At 32.3% G+C, this 19,733-nt stretch overlaps 1 protein-coding gene across 8 annotated transcripts in view; it reads right to left on the bottom strand.

Moving 5' to 3' along the window:
* Mthfd2l (methylenetetrahydrofolate dehydrogenase (NADP+ dependent) 2 like) overlaps nucleotides 1–19,733 on the bottom strand; it is a 118,226-nt gene that overhangs the window by 96,839 nt on the left and 1,654 nt on the right. For 4 of the 8 annotated variants that reach the window (XM_040292304.2, XM_040292305.2, XM_078021412.1 and 1 more), the window contains exons 2-3: nucleotides 5,992–6,176; nucleotides 5,263–5,385 (exon numbers count right to left, since the gene is read on the bottom strand). In XM_040292304.2, the coding sequence (XP_040148238.1) occupies nucleotides 5,263–5,385; nucleotides 5,992–6,176 (308 nt within the window). Of the gene's footprint in view, nucleotides 1–5,262; nucleotides 5,386–5,991; nucleotides 6,177–15,136; nucleotides 15,355–15,541; nucleotides 19,365–19,733 lie in introns of those variants that run through there. The other 4 variants (XM_040292309.2, XM_040292307.2, XM_078021413.1 and 1 more) reach the window with 3 other exon arrangements.

Below are 19,733 nucleotides of genomic sequence, written 5' to 3'. Positions count from 1 at the left end.
AGCAAATAAAATGCCTACTTATGAGAAAAAAAGGAACATGAATAACAGACTTCTCACTCATCTTAAAATTCTCACTAATCATTACTGATAGAATCTATGCACAATCTGGACAAGTGAAACACCTACATATGGTCTTTTTAGTCCTTCTAAGCTTTAAAGTCAGCTATAGGAAAGATAAGCTATAATGACTGTAGACACACAGTTATAACCTGGGTACCTCCAATCCTGGCTAAGGTTGCACAGCTTTCAAACACAAACAGGAGCTTAGCCTATGACAGACCTAGTACCATTAGGCAGGAAATGATTCTATCTCATTCCTTTGCTTTTACCCTCCTGAAGTACATGAGAACTGATTACAGGTTCTATTTAATCCTTATGCAACCTTGTGCTCCCAACATTAGAATTATAGTTATAGTTTGGAATTTATTTTATTCAAGACTTTGGCCTAATTGTGAAAAAGAATCTCAGATTTCTACAATAAAATAACTGGGAATCCATTTTTATTACTACATAACAGATACTTCTTTATATTGATTATTTTATTTAATTCTCAATAAATCCTTATTGTAGGAATTATCTTTTTTATTTTATAGATAGGAAGAGTAAGACAGAGAGGTGAAGTAAAAACTGACCAATATTTCAATATTACCCATTAGTAAATGGTAGAACCAAGATCCAAACCCAAGCCATGGGTTTCTAGAGTTTGTCTTTTAACAGTATGTTACATTAGACTGTCTTTCAGAACATTATAAGTCACAACATGAGCACATACATTTCAAACAATCCTCCTACTCACTAGTTAATACTGATAAGCTGGTGAGGGCATCAAAGATGGCTAAAAGTATTAGCATGTGAGATCAGTCTGCCTGGATTCAAATTCCAGCTTAATTACTCAGAAGCTCTGTAACCTGGAAGGAGGTTATATAACCATTTCGTGCTTGAAATACCACATTAGAAAAATTTACATAACTTCAACTCCACAGGATTATTGTGAGGATTCAATGAGTTAATAAATGTAAACTGCCTGACATAATAAATGCTTAACGCAATTAATATTCACCATTATTATTTTGTATGTATGTGTTCAGGTAAATATATAGAGAGAGACTTTTCAGCAAGATAGAAAAAGGCCCTTGCACAGAGCATCTAGAATTTGCTATGGTCCCTTTGATTGTTTCTTACTCTGAAATGAACACAGAGTTCAATTTGTTTTCTAGTACAGATGGATAGCCAGTGCCATCTAGTGGCATATTGATAACAAAGTCCCCAAATAAGAAGGTTGCTCTTAAAGGGGTAAAATTTCTAGATAAAATTTTGATTTTATTAAGATAAATTAAATCTAATACAGTTAGAACTCTCTAAGAAATTACATGTAGTAGTTTGTAAAATGATTTTTAAATTTTTTTAATTGATAGATTAAAAATTATATGTATTATGGTATACTATATATGTTTTGATGGAGCTGGAGGTTAGACCCCAGAGCCTTACTCATGCTATGCAAGCTCTGTATAACTGAGCTACATTCCCATTCCATTATGTTTTCAAACATGTATACAATTTTATAGATTGGCCAAGTCAAACTCATTAGAATATCTAATCTATATATAATTTTGTGTGGTAAGACCATGTACAATCTACCTTCTCAGTAATTTTTAAGTATACAATACATTGTTAACACTATAGTCACCATGTTGTTCAACAGAATTTATTCATCATGACAGAAATTTTGTGCCCTTTGACCTATTTAGACACACACTCACACCCATTCACACACACATACTCCAGCCTCCATCACAGTAACCACCCTGTATTTCTATGGGTTTGACTTGTTTTAGATTCTACATTTAATGAGATCATGCAGTAATTGCCTCTTTGCCTGGTTTATTTCACTTAGCATAATGTACTCCATATTCTTTCATGTTATCACAAATGGCAGAATTTTCTTCTTCAGTGACTCAACATCATTCCATAGTATACATGCAATACTTTCTTTATCCATTTATCTGTTGATAAGTATTTAGGTTGATTCTATATATTGGCTATTATAAAAAATCCTTCAGTGGATATGAGAATACAGATGTCTCCTTGGCAAACTGGTTATACACCTAAAAGGGGGACTCCTGGATTATATGATAATTTTATTTTTAACTTCTGAAGAACCTCCATACTGTTTCCTATAATGAGTGTACCAATTCACATTCTCAACAAAAATTCAGGACAGTTTCGTTTTCTCCTCATCCTGGTGCCCTTTTATGCACATCCTTTTCAACACTTATTTTTTGTTTTCATGATAGTAGCCATCCTAACAGGAGGCAATATCTCATTATGGTTTTAATTTACTTTCCCCTAATGATTAGTGTGATTGAGCATTTTTTATATACATGTTAACTATTTTTATGGGTTTTTTTGGAAATGACTATTTAGTTTCTTTGTCTATTTTTTTAATCAGGTTATTTGTTTCCTTGCTATTGAGTTTTGTGAGTTGCTTGCATTTTTTATATTAACCCTTATCATGTGTGTGATTTACAAATATTTTTCCCATTCTATATGTTGTCTCCTCTCTGTTGTTTCCTTTTCTGTGCATGAGCATTTTAGTTTGATACAATCCCATTCATGTATTTTTGCCTTTATTGCCTGTGCTTAGGGGTCACATCTAAGACTCAGAGCCCAGAAGAATGTCAAAAATCTCCCCAAGTTTTTCTCTTTACACTTTACAGTTTCAGGTCTACATTTAAGTCTTTGATTAATTTCTTAAAGAGACTGTCCTTTTCTAATGTGTGCTCTTGTCAAAAATAGTTGACCTTAAATGTGAATTTATTCCTGGGCTCTCTATTCTGTTTTATTGACCTACGCATACCTTTTTGTGCAAGTACTGTGCTGATTTGAGTACTATAGCTTTGTAGTTGATTTTGAGATCAAGTAGCATGAGGCGTATCTTTTTTCCTTTTGCTCTGAATTGCTTTGGATATTCAGGGTCTTTCATTGTTTCAAATGAACTTTAGTATTGTATTATCTATTTTTATGCAATGTACTACTGAAATTTTGATAGGTATTATAATGAATCGATAGATCACTTGGAGTAGTATGGGCATTTTAAGAGTTAGTATTGTTATATGTCTTGTAAAACTATTTAAATATTGTAAAAATGCAATTGGAGGAAGTTTCAACAACTGCAAGCTATAAAATGATTGCTTAGCAAATACAGTGCCAAAAGTATTTTTTTTTTTTGCATAAGCCAAACAACTGTCAAACACCAACAAAACTTTTTGGGAAGATTTATAATGTTAATGAACTTTTAATCTTCTCTAAATCTCATTTATCTAGAATATGAAATGGGAGTATTGCATGTGTTGAATTCTTCACCTAGTTTAAAAAGGACGTGATATAACACTACATTAACATGAAGAATATACAGCATTATCTATCTCAGAATTTTTCTCAGAAGGAAACCTTGATAACTTCTATGATCCTTTCCAATTTTACTATTTTTAAATGTCACTAGATTGGAGAAAAATAATTAAAAGTATGAATTTTGATATAATTTAAACACCATAAAATGTATCATGTATACCAAGATATTAAGTTATATCATTAAAGGAAATATAAAAACATCATATAACTTTACTTTCTGCCCATCATAAAATTGTTGATAAAAACTTACATAACTTGAAACTGTAAAAACTAACTTCTAATATAGCAATCCTCACTTGCACAATTCAAATATGCACAAATTTCAGAACCTCAATTTAGTTAAGTGATACCATTCCTCCAACAACAACATAGTTCAAATTTCAGCTATCATTCTATATTAACTGTAATTACATAACAGCTACTGGTTGTTCAGTCCACAATTACTATGTAAATAACAGATCAGCATCATGATTGCTGACCAATCATACCACTTCTTTCAAAGACCCCTGGAGAATGGATACTGCATGTTTTTTCCTCATGTTTTTACCCAGTTAAAACATGGGAAACCAAAGTATGTTGTAACCATGTCTCCCAGACAGATAAACCCATATGACATTTTACAAAGTGGAAAACTAACAAAGGGCATTAACCTATAAAGATGAAAGTTCAGTGAACACTCATAAAATGATAATACTAAAAGTGAAATGTACATGAGTAGTAGATCTGAAAAATGATAACAGCAAAACAAAGATAGGAGAGACAGAGGCCTGTATAAAGTGAAGGCAAGAACAATATTGAAAAGCCACTTCCACAGGGTTCTAATTGACTGTAAATTGACTGTGGAATGCTGACATTGCATCCTTTGCAGAGATTTGGCTATGCATCCAGAGGAACTTAGTGAAGGTGAACTGATTGACATAAACATAGGAAGTGTGATAAAAAGGATGATGGTGTCCCAGAGGAAATGATAACTGCATAAAATTTCACATTAAAGGAACTATTAGCAATATTTCATAACATTGAAAGTATCAAGGATAAAATGTTGGAAGCTGATCAAAACATGGACAGGAATATGACAGTTCAATTTGCCATAGCATTGAAAAGATGTTCACTCCACATCGTAAGTTGTGTAATGAGGGGTAAGCACTTCAAACTTCAAACTACTCTTTTTTGTTTTTTCAGTACTGGAGATCAAAGTGAGGGTCTCACACATGCTAGGCAAGTGCTCTACCACTAAGCTATATCCCTGTCCCTCTTATGTTGAGACATTAAGTTGCCTCGATTGTCCTCAAACTTGCCATCCTCCTACCTAGATCCCCATAGTAACTGGAATTACAGACTTATGTCACCATGCCAAGCTCATACAATGCACTACTCTTTACAAAACAAACACAAAACAAAAAAAACTTTAATTCTCAATGTTGCTAATGTTTTAAATTAGTGTTTTGAATAAACATTAGTTTCACTTTTTATTTCACTATATTTATAAACCATACCAAGACAGTTTGTAAGAATTTAAGAAAAAATGTTAAAGTCACAGAAAAATTATTGTTTCTTATTGATTATTAAGATTATATTGCTTGATTTTAGTGTACACAGTCATTTTTATGGTTGTACACTATTGTGCAAAGCAAGAAGTGTGGGTATTGCCAATGCCTAAATTTTTCTTTCATAGGTTTTCATCAATGTCACCATAAATGATTCAGAAGTTGTTACCTATTACCCCACCATTAGTATAATAGTTAGTCTCCTTCTGAATATATTGCATAAATTACCTGTAGGTTTATGATATTATGTTGAAAGATACCCTTTATCCTAGACAAACCAGACATATGGAAGAGCCTTACGTACCTGGAAGCGGTAACTGAACTAATATACCACTGACTCTTGGGTCCATGTTCAATTGATCAGTTATATCCAAAAGTTCTTCCTGAGAAACATCCTTAGGTTTTAGAATGAGCTCACTACAGATACCTGGAAGAAAAATAAGCAAAATCACTTACCTAACCAAAATATGGTTTTTCATTAATGGTGTTCAACAGTGTGTGATTCATTTCCTATGCACCCATCCCACTGGAGGGAAAGCCCCTCATACAAAGACAGTGTTCAGCATATCATAGGGTAGGATTTCTCAAATAGATCAGATGTTTTCTCATGACTCATACGCATTCTTTGGTTATACATTCTTTCCCAAGTGACAATCTGCACTAATTTGATACAACCTACTATTAATATATTTAACCAGAGTAAAAATACCACTACCACCAACACTATTAGGCCAACTAGAACAGAGTAAGGGAGGTTATTATTTCATTAAAGCAAATATAGTGAATGTGTAGGCCCTTTTAATATTAAGTATTCCTCTAATATCTCCCATAAAATATGAAATCATGTTGAATTCACTCCATAAAAAATCAGAAGAAAACTAGTAAGGTTAACATAAACTTTGGTAACTGGGTAATCTCTAATAATAATGATACATGTTATTCAAATGATGCTTATTTGATAATCATTATCTATAATGATCACACTTTTAAATAAAATCACTAAACAATAATTCCAACTAAAACACATACCCACCTACTGCTGAAGCAGCTTTTATCTTATTCCTGACATATGTATGGCTTGCTGGGTTGTCTCCCACTAAAATGATACTGAGGTGAGGTCTTCTGTGCCCAAGGGCAATCCATGATTCCACACCTTGATGTATTTCTTTCTGGATTTGCTTGGCCATTTCAGTTCCTGAGATGACAACAGCTTCATATCTATGGAAAATGAAACAAAAAGTTTTAATACTAAAAACGCATATATATTCTTTCTGAAGAGATAAATCATCAGAGCTTAGTTAAAACCAGCACCTAACTTCAAACTTGTGCTCCGTGTTGTATATGAGTAGCCCCACAGACTTGTGACCTTAAGGCTAAATCAGTTCACTCTTGCTAAAAAATATTTCATTCATTCCACTGCATAAGTTTAAGGTACAAGAATGAAAAAAACAAGGATAGGCATCCAAAATTTTATTTTCTCAATTATATTGAACACTCTTCAGATTCATAAATATATTTGTAATTTTGTGAAGGATTCCAATTCTGCTTTTTAGTTCTACTTTATAATCCACCCCCTATAGGGGAAATGTTTGTCTTTCCCCAAAATTTGTATGTTGAAATCCTAACCCCCAAGGATATGGGATTAGGAGGTGGGTCATTTGTTAGATGATTAGGGCAAAAGGATGGAGTCCTCATGAATGAGACTAGAGAGGGTCTTATTTTTCCGTGTGAGCACACAGAATATAACTATGCACCAATCAAGGAGGAGGTCCTTACTAGATACCAAATTTCCTGGTACCTTAATCTTGGATTTCAGCCTTCAGAACTTGAGAAATAAATTTCTCTTGTTCATAAGCCACTAAGTTTATGGTATGCTGGTTTAGCAGCCTAAATAAACAAAATCACTACTTTATACATTTCTTTATAACTTTCATTCATATACATTTTTTAATTGTCAAGCCACATACTCAAGATCTCTACTATAATATTGGCTATATTATATATTCTTTCTAAAGAGATAAATCCTCAGAGCTTAGTTAAAACTAGCACCTAATTTCAAACTTGTGCTCCATGTTGTGTATAAGTAGCCCCCAAAGCTTGTGACCTTAAGGCTAAATCAGTTCACTCTTGCTTAATACATCCTATATAAGAGCCTGAAGCCATGAGCACCATGCTACACAACTCTTTTAACTTCTCCAAGGAATAATTTTATTCTATCACCCTGATCAGAACCCTGACTTAAGCTGTCAGTCTTGTCATGCTTATTACAATTATAGACTAAATCAAATTAAAATAAATATGCTTAATTTTGAGTTTTATTTTTAAAGATAAATTAATAAACTTTTTCCATTATGAATTTTTGTTTCCCATATTTTATGAATTTATTTAAGTGGCCTTTTAATACTAAAATATAAATTACCTTCTATATTAGCAAATATTAAGGGTTGCAGATATGATAAATAATTACAGCACAATTCATTTCTAAGAGATAGTAAAAAAGTAAATACTTTTAATAAATTAATTTGTGTCAGCAATATTCAGTTAGGATAAAACATTCTTACAGAAGCAGGTTTATCTGCTAACAGATAATTCACTCTCACAGTAAAGAACACATTTATATTTTAAAATACAAAACATTTTGGTCTCTATCTTAGGTTTATAGCATATGAATAGAAATGTTGTTGTTGATGCTATTAATTGATTCTCTGTTAAACACAATAATTTGTTCATAGACTACTATGAAGCTGTCCGTCACTAAACATGGTCCAGGGTAATTATGGACCAGATGCTACGAAGACATGTGACCCTAAGGATGTCAGAAATGACAATGGCATAAACTGATTCCTAGCTTCCAAAGAGACAAAACAACTATATACAGATTAAATTCGACTACATCCTATGTTAAGTCTGAGAACGTGGAAGGGATTCCTTTACAATAAAGCATTAAGATGTTAAATCAAATTACTATGTATAACTGAAATGATATAGCCTAGCTGGTGTTTGTGAGTAAATTAAGAATTGAGATTCTGAGAATTTTCATTAGTAACTGGCCCTTTGCATTGATCCCTTCAGTCACCTCAGAGCCCAACCAAGCCTACTCTGTAGAAACAATAAGAAACTGAATGAAGCTACCCAGAATTAGCAGAGGTCCCATGAGAGAATGCCTGCATCAGTCTATACGCTAGAAGAACTGAAAACAAATTTTCTGGATCACAGAATGTAGTGCATAAAAAAAATGAGACTTTTCAATATGCATACTATTGAAAAGCTAAAAGGGTAAAGTGCACCACTTACACGGAAACTATATTCCAGTTAAAGAAGACATATGAAAAAAAATTTAAGTAAATATTTAATATATCATGTGTGACATAATAGAGGGAAAGGACCCATTTGAGGGTCAAAATTATTTTGTATCAATGGTTAAGGTGAAACTGTTAAAAAAGGTGATATTGGAACAGAAATAAATAAAACTAATAAGTAGTGTGTAAAAAGAATATTAGGCCCAGGGAAGCACATAGCATAGCATGTATGAAAGCTTTTAGGCAGGAGTGTGCTGGCATGTTGGAGGAGCAGCAAGAGTTGCTATAGTGAGGAGAACAAATTAACCAGGAAAAGATAGGAAGTCAGAGAAGTAGCTAGATATCAGGTCATACAAGGCCCTGCAAGTCTTTAAAAGGAGATTGGCTTTTATTGTGAGACAGGCAGCCATTTAGGATTTTGAGAAGAATGACATGAACTGATTTTCTTTTTGAAAATGAAATCTAGTGAAAATATGGAGGGTAGATTTATAAAATCTCAAGGAGAGAAGGAGATGCCAATGAGACCAGTGTATTCCAAGTAAAGGATGCTGGTGCATTAGACAGTACTGGAGGTGCTAAGTTGTCTAATTGGGAATCTTTTTTTAGGGCATTTACTGAGATTGGGTGCAGGATTTGAGAAGAAGGATGGAAGTCAAAGATGACACCAAATTTTTTTTAACCTCAAAAATAAGTAAAAAGGAGTTTTTACTAAAATGCAAATTCCCAGGGCCACTTCATGAGCTTCTTTAGACTCACTGCTAAAGAACACTATGCTCACCAAGTTCCAAACTACACACCAACTACATTTTAATTCACCAATGATGTATGTTCTGATTTCTGGGCCTTCACATATACTATTCCTTCAGCCAAGCATTCTCTTCTCTTTCTTACCCCTCCAGCCTCCCTGGCAAGTCCATCCAACACATTACTCAAGTCTCAACTTAGAAGCCTTTCTACACCATGGAGGAATTGCCTCTGCTAGGGGCTCCTACAGTAGTCTGTTCTTAACCTTCAGTACTATATTAAATTCTTATTAAAATTAATCTCTCTCCCTAGTAGACTCTAAGCTTTCCTTTATTCTCTTGATATTACCAAGGTTTTTAACTTTAATCAATTAGCTAAAGGGTATTTCATTGTTATTTTGATATACATTGCCCTAATTACTAAAGTTTGGATGTCTTAGAGGTGTATTGGCCAAAGTTCTTCTATTGAAGGCCTGTTGTCTCTTTTGACCATTTTTCTGTTCAGTTACATTATTAACCTATGTCCATGTTTTAGTAGTTATTTTATAGTATTTTGGTAATTGTTTAGTAGAACTATATTTTAGTTTAATAGTTATTATTCCCCACAGCTTTATTAAAATATAATTTAAAAAGACAAACTATATGTGTGTGTGTATTTATGGTGTACAACATGTTTTGTATATGTATGCATTGTAAAATGGCTAAATAAAGCTAAGTAACATGTCTATCATGTCACAAACTAATCACTTTTTGTTATGAAAACATTTAAGATCTATAGTCCTATAATATTCAAGTATGAAATACATAGCCACTATGCTGTACAGTAGATCTCAAGAAACTATCCATCCTAACTGAAACTTTGTACCTTTTGATCCACATCTCCCTAATTCTTTCTTCTCATCTCTCGCCTCTAGTAACCACCATTCTAATTCTGAGTTCAACTATTTTAGATTTCACATGTAAGCAAGAGCATGTGGTATTCTGTGTCTAGCCTATTGTACTTATCATAAGGTCCACCAAGTTCATTCATGTTGTTTCAAAAGACAGGATTTTCTCTTTGTGGCTGAGCAACATTCCATTCTGTATAGTTATATAGCAGATTTTCTTATGCCTTCATCCATCAATGGATACAGGTTGTTTTTACATCTTGGCTATTATGAAAAATGCTACAAAGAACATCAGAGTATAGAGATCTCTTCAACAAACTGATTTCATTTCCTTGGAATATATAACCAGAAGTTGGATTGTTGGATCAAATAGTAATACTATTTTTAATCTTTCTAGGAACCTCTTTTCTAGGAACCTCTAATTATCTTCCATAATTGATATACATTCCCACCAACAGTGCACAAAGTTTCCTATATCTCCATATCCTCAATACTTGCTATTTCTTTACTTCTGATAATAGCCATCCTAATGGGTGTGAAGCAATATCTCATTGAGGTTTCAATTTGTGTTACCTTGATGACAAATGATATTTTAGCAATTTTTTCATAAATCTGTAGGCCATTTTTATTTCTTTAGAGAAGTTCATATTAAAGCCATGTGCCCAGTTTTTTTCATTTGCCCATTTTTAAGTGGGTTGCTTATTGAGTTGAATTCCTTATATTTTTATATTAACACTTACTAGGTATAGGGTTTGCAAATATTTTCTCTCATTTTGTATGTTGTCTCTTGACTGTCAAGTATTTCCTTTGCTGTGTGTAAAGTTTTGAGTGTTTTGCAATACCATTTTTGTTTTTAAGTCTTATGCTTCTGGGCTCATGTCCAAAAACGAATCCTCTCCCAGACCAAATTCAAAGAGTTTTTCCATATATTGTCTTCTAGAAGATGTATGATTTCAGGATTTAAGTCTTTAATCCATTTTGAATTTTGTATATGGCATGAGATAGTCTAATTTCATCCCTCAGTATAACAATATTGCTTTCCCAAAACCACTTATTAAAGAAACTTTCTCTATTGTGTCCTTTCTCCATCTTCAATTAAATATAAATGTGTGGGATCTCTATTCTGTTCCATTGATCTACATGCTTGTTTTTATGCCAAATTACTATAACTTGGTAATATATTTTGAGATGAGGTAGGGTGATGCCTCCATCTTCACTCTTCTTATCCAAGACTGTTCTGGCTCTTCAGGATCTTTTATAATTCCATGTGAACCTAAGGATTTTTTTTTTTTTTTGTCTACTTCTGTGAAAACTGCCTTTGGAATTTTGTTAGAACTTACAATTTATCTATAGACAACTAGCGGTAGTATGTATGGATGCTTTAATTATATTAATTCTTCCAATCCACAAGAATGGGATATCTTGTTTGTCTTTTTCAGTTTCCTTCATCAGTGTTTTATAGTTTTCAGTGAATGGATCTTTCATTTTCTTAGTTAAATCTATTTCTAAATATTTTCGTTTTTATGCTGTTATAAATGGGATTTTTTTTCTTTTTCTCATAGTTTGTTGTTAGTATATAGAAATGCTGAGTTTTGTATATTTATTTTATCTTCTGCAACCTTACTGAATTATTAGTTTTTTGGTAAAAGTTTTAGGGCCATATATATATATGGAGAGCAGGGGTGGGAGAGACAGAAAGAGGGAGAGGGATGGAGAGAGAGAGTTGTTCTTTCTTAATTTGGATGTGTTTAATGTCTTTTTCTTGCCTAATTTCTTCGACTCCAGCTTTCATGCTATATTGAATAGAAGTGGCAAGGGTGGGTATACTAGTCTTGTTCCCAATTTTAGAGGAAAAGTTTTCAGCTTTTTACCACTGAATATTTTGTTATGTGTGATGTAAGATTAATATGTTGAGGTGGGCTTTTATTTGTTGAGTTTTTATCATGAAAGAACATTGAATTTTGTCAAATGCTTTTCACCTACTGAGATGATCATAAAATGGTCATCCTTCATTTTGTTAATGTAGAGCACCATACTTATCTATATGTGTTAGCCTATTTTTCCATCCTAGTGCTAAATTCCACTTGATCTTGACATATAATCCTTTCAAATAACTACCAAATTCAATTTACTACTGTTTTATCATTTTTGCATCTATTTTCATCAGGGGCATTGACTTGTAGTTCCCTTTTTTTGTGATGACCTTGTCTGGCTTTGTTATAGAGGTAATGTTGACCTTTTAAAATGGGTTTGGACATGCTCCCTCTTCCATTTTTTGAAGAAATTTAAAAGGGTATTATTATTAAAGCTTGATAGTGTTCACCATTGAAGCCATCAGGTGTGCAGGGTGTTCTTTATTAAAAGGCATTTTATTACCTAGTCCAGTCTCTTATTATTGGCCTGCTCATAGCCTGTATTTCTTCATGATTCAGTCTCATAAGTTGTATATTTCTAGGAATGCACTCATTTCTTCTAGGTTATCCAATTTGTTGATGTATACTTGTTTATAGGAATTTCTTATGATCATTTATATTTCTGTGGAATCAGTGGTAATCATGTAATATCATCTCTTTAGTTTACAACTTTGAGGCTTCTTTTCCTTTTTTCACATATTTGTAAAATTTTCTATTACATACTCTCATTGATATCTAGTTTCACATCAGTGTGGTAAGAAAATACTTTATAAGATTTCAATCATCTTCAATTTGCTAAATCTTTTTTTTTTTGATAACCTAACATGATCTATCCTATGTGTTTGAGAAGAAAGTGTATTTTTATGGCTGTTGGATGGAATGTCCTGTATATCTGTTAGGTTAATTTGGTCTATACTGTTGTCCAAGACCACTGTTCCCTTTTGATTTTCCATCTGGATTATCTATTTTTTAAAAGTGGGGTAGTGAAGTTCCTTATCATTATTATATTGATCTCTATTCCTCTCTTTAGTTCTGTAGATATTTATTTTACATATTTACAAGCATCGTATATTCTTGGAGAATGGATTCCTATTATTATGTAATAATCTCCTTTGCCTCATTTGATTTATTTTGTCAAAGTATAATAATCCCTTATGTCCTTTGGTTACCATTTGTATAGAGTATCTTTTTTCCTCACTTTATTTTCAACCCACGTTTATACTTAAAACTAAAATATGTCTATTGTGGGCAGAGGATAGTTGAACCTTGGTTTTATTCATTAATCATTGCATGTTTTTTGTTTGGACAATTTAATTCACTTGCATTCAAGATTATTACTGATAGGCAAAGAGTCACTACTATCATTTTGTTAATTATTTTCTGGTTGATTTGTATATCTTTTTTTCTTTGTTCCTTTCTTGCTTTTTTCTTCTCAAGCTGATAGCCTTATGGAGAATTCCTTTTTATGTGAAGAGTTACTTTTCTTTTGCTGCTTTCAGAATTCACTGAGAATTTTGATTATAATGTATTTGTGTACTTAATCTATTTGTGGTTCTTTGAACTTATTGAATTCCTCTACACAATTTAGGAAGTTTTATATCATTATTTCTTTAAATAAACTTTCTGCCCTTTTTCTTTCTCTGCTCCTTCTGAGACTCCCATAATTTGCATATTAGTTCACTTGACAGTATCCCCTAAGTACTATTTCCTCATTCTTACATCTCGAATTTAGTAAATTTGAATGACCTGTCTTTGAGTTTACTGATTCTTTCTTCTGTTTGATCAAGTTTGCTCTTGAAGATTTCTTGGAATTTTGGAGGTTTGTTTCAGTATTCCAAAATGTTCAGTAACTCTAGAATTTGTACACACACACACACACACACACACACACACACACACACACACATTTTTGTTTTCCTATCTGTGTTAGCTTTTCATTACTGGGACAAAATATTAATCTATTGATAAGGTCAGAGCTCTAATGTCACAAAATACAAGACTCACAATTGATAAAACAGACTTGTTAAACAGTTATCAGGAATTTGTTGAGATATTCTATAGGTAGATCTGAAAATCCCACAGTTTATTATTAACATGGCTCTACAGAGCCTCAGTTAAGAGCCTCAGATTTAGGCCCAATACTCTCAAAGGAGGAATCCCAATCTAGTATTAGTGATAGGAGGCCATCATCTACTTTCAATATGAAGAAAATTATGATGCATAAATATGCTTGAAATTGGTCATGAAATACATGCTATCCATAAATGTGTACAAACAAGGTATAAGCTATAATCTTTGATCAACTGAAGTAAAAACCCATACCAAAATTAATAAATATTGTACATATATATTGTGGCTAAATTTAAATTATGTTGAAAAATTTATGTTTAATACAAAAAATACTTTCACCTAGAAAGTATTCTTTTCTCTTTGTTGCCTTACCAGGTTTTAGAAATAAGAATTTAAAAAAAAATATTTTGTAAATCAGCCTGAAAGATCTAAAATTGTTGTATTTTGCTTAAAATCTGTTAGAAATTATTAATCCACTATTGAGCAAATAGACCAAAAAGAGAAAAGAGCATTTTCAGATTTGAAGCTTTTAGTGAACTATAATTAGTGAAACCAAAGCTGACAAACAGAAACATACCCTTTCAAACCCAAGGAAAGAACTGAACTAATTAAATGATACCTCAAGCAATGTACAAATTATTTTGAAATTCTGTGGTAGATTAAACTGTGCCCACTCTCCAAAAGATATGTTCAACCCCCTAACCTATGGTACATAGGACCTTATTTGAAGATAAGGTCTTTGTGTATGTAATTAAGGGTAAGATAACATCAAACTGGAATACAGTGGGATCCTTATTCCAAAACAACTGCTGTTCTTTCAAGAAAAGAGACAAACACACACAGAATACCCTGTAAAAACTCAGAGAGAACACAGTGACATAACTACAGAGGCAAAGATTAAAATTATGCACCGAGTACTAAAGAATACTAAGGACTACTGGCAACAATCAGAAGCCAGGAGAGCTGAAGCTAGGAGAGCTGCCCTGAAGATAACTAGATTCCAGACTTCTGGCTTCCAAAAAGTGTGAGGATAGAATTCTATTGTTTTAAGTCACCTACTTTGTGGTACCTTGCTACAACAGCCTTACTAAATGAACACCCTTACACAGTACCTGCCCTCCCTACCACCACCCAAGAAAGGCAGACTCCTTATACTTACTTTTCTCCCCCTTGCTGAGCTAGCTTCTAAATGGGGCTTCATAGGAAAAATAACAGAAGGGGTGGAAGGGAGTATTGAGGCAGTACTCTGCAGTAAAAATTGCTCACCTAAAGCCAGATAGTGTCCACCACTAGCAGCCCTATTATCAGGCAAGTCTTGTAACTGCTTTCAAAGGCAGGCTATTCCCCCATTTGTATAACGAGAATACTTTCTGTGATTTGGCTAAGAGCTGATTGACTTGTTTGCAAAAATGGCTCTTTCTCCTAGTTTCTATTTAATAATACAGTCTGTTCAAATAACCTGGAACAATATAAAAACAAAGTCATCAGCACTTAGCATTATTTCTATGCACTTATTTACCTGTATTTCCAGAAAATAAATGTAACCATTTTAATCTATGGACTACAACTCAATATAGTGTTTAATAACCACAGCAAAGTAATAAACAAGAAAAATAATCACTTTTTGTAAATCAATAAATCCCACCACAAAATAGTAAAATATCAGCAAAATTTTAGCCAAATCAATAGTTTGATTTATACAATTGACAAGTCTTACACCCTTTTTTCAATCTTCTTTTTAATCAGAATTTGAATAAGAGTTTCAGTAAACTGTTTATTTTAAAGATAAAAAGCCTAACAAAATCATTAGGAAATTCAAAGTCTCAGCAGTTTCTAACATATATGTTAATCACTTTCTGTTTTATGGCACAACTTACACATTTTGATTTTGAATTAATAATACCCAAGGGAACCAGAGAAAAATTACATTTGGAATAAAACAAATCACTAGTACAAGGGAGCCTTTTGAGGTGTTTTTAAAGTCAATAAGTGTCAATAAACGTTAAGTTTATAAACGGTTTAAAAACATTTCATTTCATATCCTAAATACTCACACCTTGAAATTATTTCACTAAAAATCATACATTTGAAAGTTAACAGAAGAGAAGCCAAGTTTTTATTATGCATGATTATTTTTTATATTCAATTTTATAACATGTTCACTCGGGACCCTAACATGTAAATTAGAACATTGTAACAACCTAAATAAATGTGTGCTTTTTATAAACTAATTTTCCCAGGAAGAATCTTAGATGCTAATCTTTGTGCTGTGAGAACTCCTGGTTCATATGCTGAAATTTAGAGACATATTCTCAGAATAACTGTTTTAAATGTTTAAGATAGAATATGTAAGATTACAAGGAAAACCAGGTTTTTTGATATATTGTAATCAAATTATTTCTTTTTTAAAACGAATCATTAAATAACAGGATCTAAGGGTAGATCTTTTAACTACCATAATATCAAAGAAATGATGAATATATAAATATAGATGTTTATAGGTATCTGTGTCCACTCTATTTTTAAAATTTTTTTTAGTTGTAGATGGACACACAATATCTTTACTTTTATGTGGTGCTGAGGATGAACCCAGTGCCTCACACGGCAAGACAAGCACTTAACCACTGAGCTACAGTCCCAGCCCCTATGCATTCACTCTATATTAATATATTTGTGCTTTTTATTGGTTATATTACAAGCACCAACAGTATTGTGATTTGCTGCCAATATTTACAATAGAAAAAATGCTGGATTTATTAGATGTTAATGACCTCCCAATCTGTCAACTCAGGATAGCAGTAGTACCCAATTCCATCAGTTGTTTTAAGAATTTAAAAATATACTGTATGTGAAAAATCTCTGCAAAATGCGTAAAGCCTCCTTGTATATTAATAAAAATTTATTTCTCAACAATAAAACTGGATTTCTTAAAGGCAAGATGACATTGCGAAGTTATAAAGAGAAACATGAAAAAGGGTGAACATCTCTGTTTTAAATCATATAAATGCCCTCACTTTAGAATTACAAATCTTTAGAATTACAAAACTTTTGGTTCAAAACACAGATTTTAATGAGTGTGATCATAGATCATTAAGTGAAGAAACCTGGCTGGTATGATGTTGATAAATATATGACCTGAATCTTAAAGTAAATTATTTCATTTTTCAAGAACTAAACATTAATAACAAGATGACCAGGTTAAGAAGTAGACAAATTATTCAATGTAATATCATGCACACATTGAAATGTTAAAAAAAAAAAAACTAACAACACACCAAAAAAGCTCATGATGTAATGTTAAATACAGCAGTCATAAGCCTTCTTGGATATATTCAGCTGTAAGATCTTCTTTGGCACTACTATTATGTTAGTTTGGATTATGATTCATTCTGACTACAAAGATTTCTATTTTCTTGGATCCAATTTGCAATTTTTAATAGAAAATATCATTAGTTACAAATTGTTCTTTCAGTTTATCCCACTTTACAGTTCAAATTTCATCTAAACTATTCCTAACTCTGTCAACAACTTCATCATCTCTAAGCCAAGCTATTTTCAAAACTTATACAGCTGTGAAAGATAATCTAGTGCTTTAGTTTACTTGGGTTTTTTTACTCCCCTGCTGCTGTTTTTATTATCCAATCAAGGGTATAAACAAGAAAATATAACATAACTTCAAAGCATTTCAAAAACAAAGATTCCGGTCATTTAAGATAATGCGAAATTATAACTAAGACCAATACTAAGTAGATCTAAGATTAACATCAGTCCCTTTTTTTTTTCCTCTACTGACCCATTTTAATAAAAAACTTGGTTTTGGAAATACACACTATCTCTGAACAGCTGGACACAGATGCAATGATTAAACTAAAGCATGAGATACCAAATGGTAAAACATTTAATTTCTAAATTTATGACACAAGAACTGCTTAGAAATCAAAATTATACACAGATGGCTATTATATCATACTTTCACTAGAATAAAATAATGCAGTAAGATAGGAAAAACCACACTACATTTGTCAACAAAACAGAATATGATTTTGAGAAACTGTCACTGGACTGCCTTTAAGATTAACTCTACAATGATTAAAATCAATCTATAGAAAATAAACTTTTATAATGGCCTAACTAGTCTGGGTCCTTCAAAAGAGTACAATAGGTCTTTAAATCAAATGATAACTCTACTGCAGAGACAGAAATACTAAGTAAATACTAAAGAAAAGTGAAGAAAAATAAACAGTGTTACTGCTAAAATTTGTCTTTGTTAAATGATTAAACACATCTACCCACTCAAAAAGACATGAATATCTAAATAACATAACATGTTTACTAGCTCCAAAAATGTATGTGTGTGTTTGTGTATGTGTGTGTGTGTTTGTGTGTGTGTATGTGTGTGTGTGTGTGTATATATATATATATATATATATATATATTTTTTTTTTTTTTTAATGTTGGCCTAGGTGTAAAAATTATAGCCATTGGCAGTGAGACATACAGAAAGGTGAGGCCTTAATAAAAAGCTGTAGGGCTGGTACACAAAAGTTAATAGATGCTAAAAGAAATAAGGAGGGAAAAAAAGACAATCTTTCAAAATAATGATTGGAGAAATCACTAAGCAGCAAGATAAACAGAAACAAATACATGGGATTTTCATTTAGTTACTGAAAATGAGTAGTTCATGTACAGTGATCTAAAGCAGGATTTGGAGAAGTTCCCATGTTGTAGGATACCTGTAAATCTGCTTTGATCCTGGCATTAATATACACTGTCTACCTACATGGGATAGGCTGCTGCCAGGCTCCCTCCCTCCACTGAAAAGCCCTAACCCAAAATTCACATGATATTTACAACCCAGGATACTTCAAATTTATTAACTCCTTATTAAACACAGCATGTGTAGGTAATTTCAAGAAATAAGAAACTACAATAAACAGAAGGGTTTATTTATTTGATAATAATTAATTTTCCCCAATTAATAATATCTAACATTTCATTCATAAATGGGGGAAAATCTCATTGCAAATTTTACAGCTAAAACCACTGAAAATGTTAAATAATACCTCAAGAATTTGAATTTTCCAAATTCCATCAAATATTATTTCTTGAAATTCTTATTTAAAAACTTCTCCATTTAAAATGCATTTAATATATCCCATTATTATAAGTGTCACAAATATAAAAAAAAATTAAAAATATTTTTCATTTCAGGCTTTAGAACACTCAGAAACTGGTGACAGATCCGTTCATTTAAAACAGTCAATATCACTAGGGAAAGAGTTATCAAACTGAAAGATAATTTTCAGTCAAAATAATGCTAAGCTCCAAATTTCTATCAATAGGAATAATATTAACTACAAGTGACATTCACTATGCAGAACTAGATAACTAATGTGTCACTATACATTTTTTAAAAGATGACTGAGGATAGGGACAAGTGGGGAGGCAGACAGTGGCGACCTCTGGAGGATGGAATCTCTTCTCTCTGCTGGTCCTAGAAGAGAAAAGAGACACCAATAAGCATCAACACACTGTCCAAAGTCCTCCCCACCCGAGATCCTCCAGTCCACAGGTGTTTCTCAACCTTACAGCCAACCTCACCTTCAAATATGGTAATCAGTGCCAACAGAATGTCAAAAATATTACCTATCTTAATTTGATTACTTCTGTCTTTAAAAATATTATTTACTTTTACATAATTGTAATCTGCATGAAATGGTGCAGAAAGCAGCCAGGCTGAAAGTAATACCTCTTAACATTCATATGAATAATAGCTTTCCAAAACCATTTCACTCAATTATTTTAAATTATAAGGAGGCTTTCAAATAAGATCTAAATTCTCTGTAAGTGTATATGTGCTATT

Source organism: Ictidomys tridecemlineatus, chromosome 9, assembly GCF_052094955.1.
Source record: "Ictidomys tridecemlineatus isolate mIctTri1 chromosome 9, mIctTri1.hap1, whole genome shotgun sequence".
NCBI classification, from domain to species: domain Eukaryota; kingdom Metazoa; phylum Chordata; class Mammalia; order Rodentia; family Sciuridae; genus Ictidomys; species Ictidomys tridecemlineatus.
The sequence above is the reverse complement of the archived record's forward strand: the minus strand, read 5'-3'. Positions and strand labels throughout refer to the sequence as shown.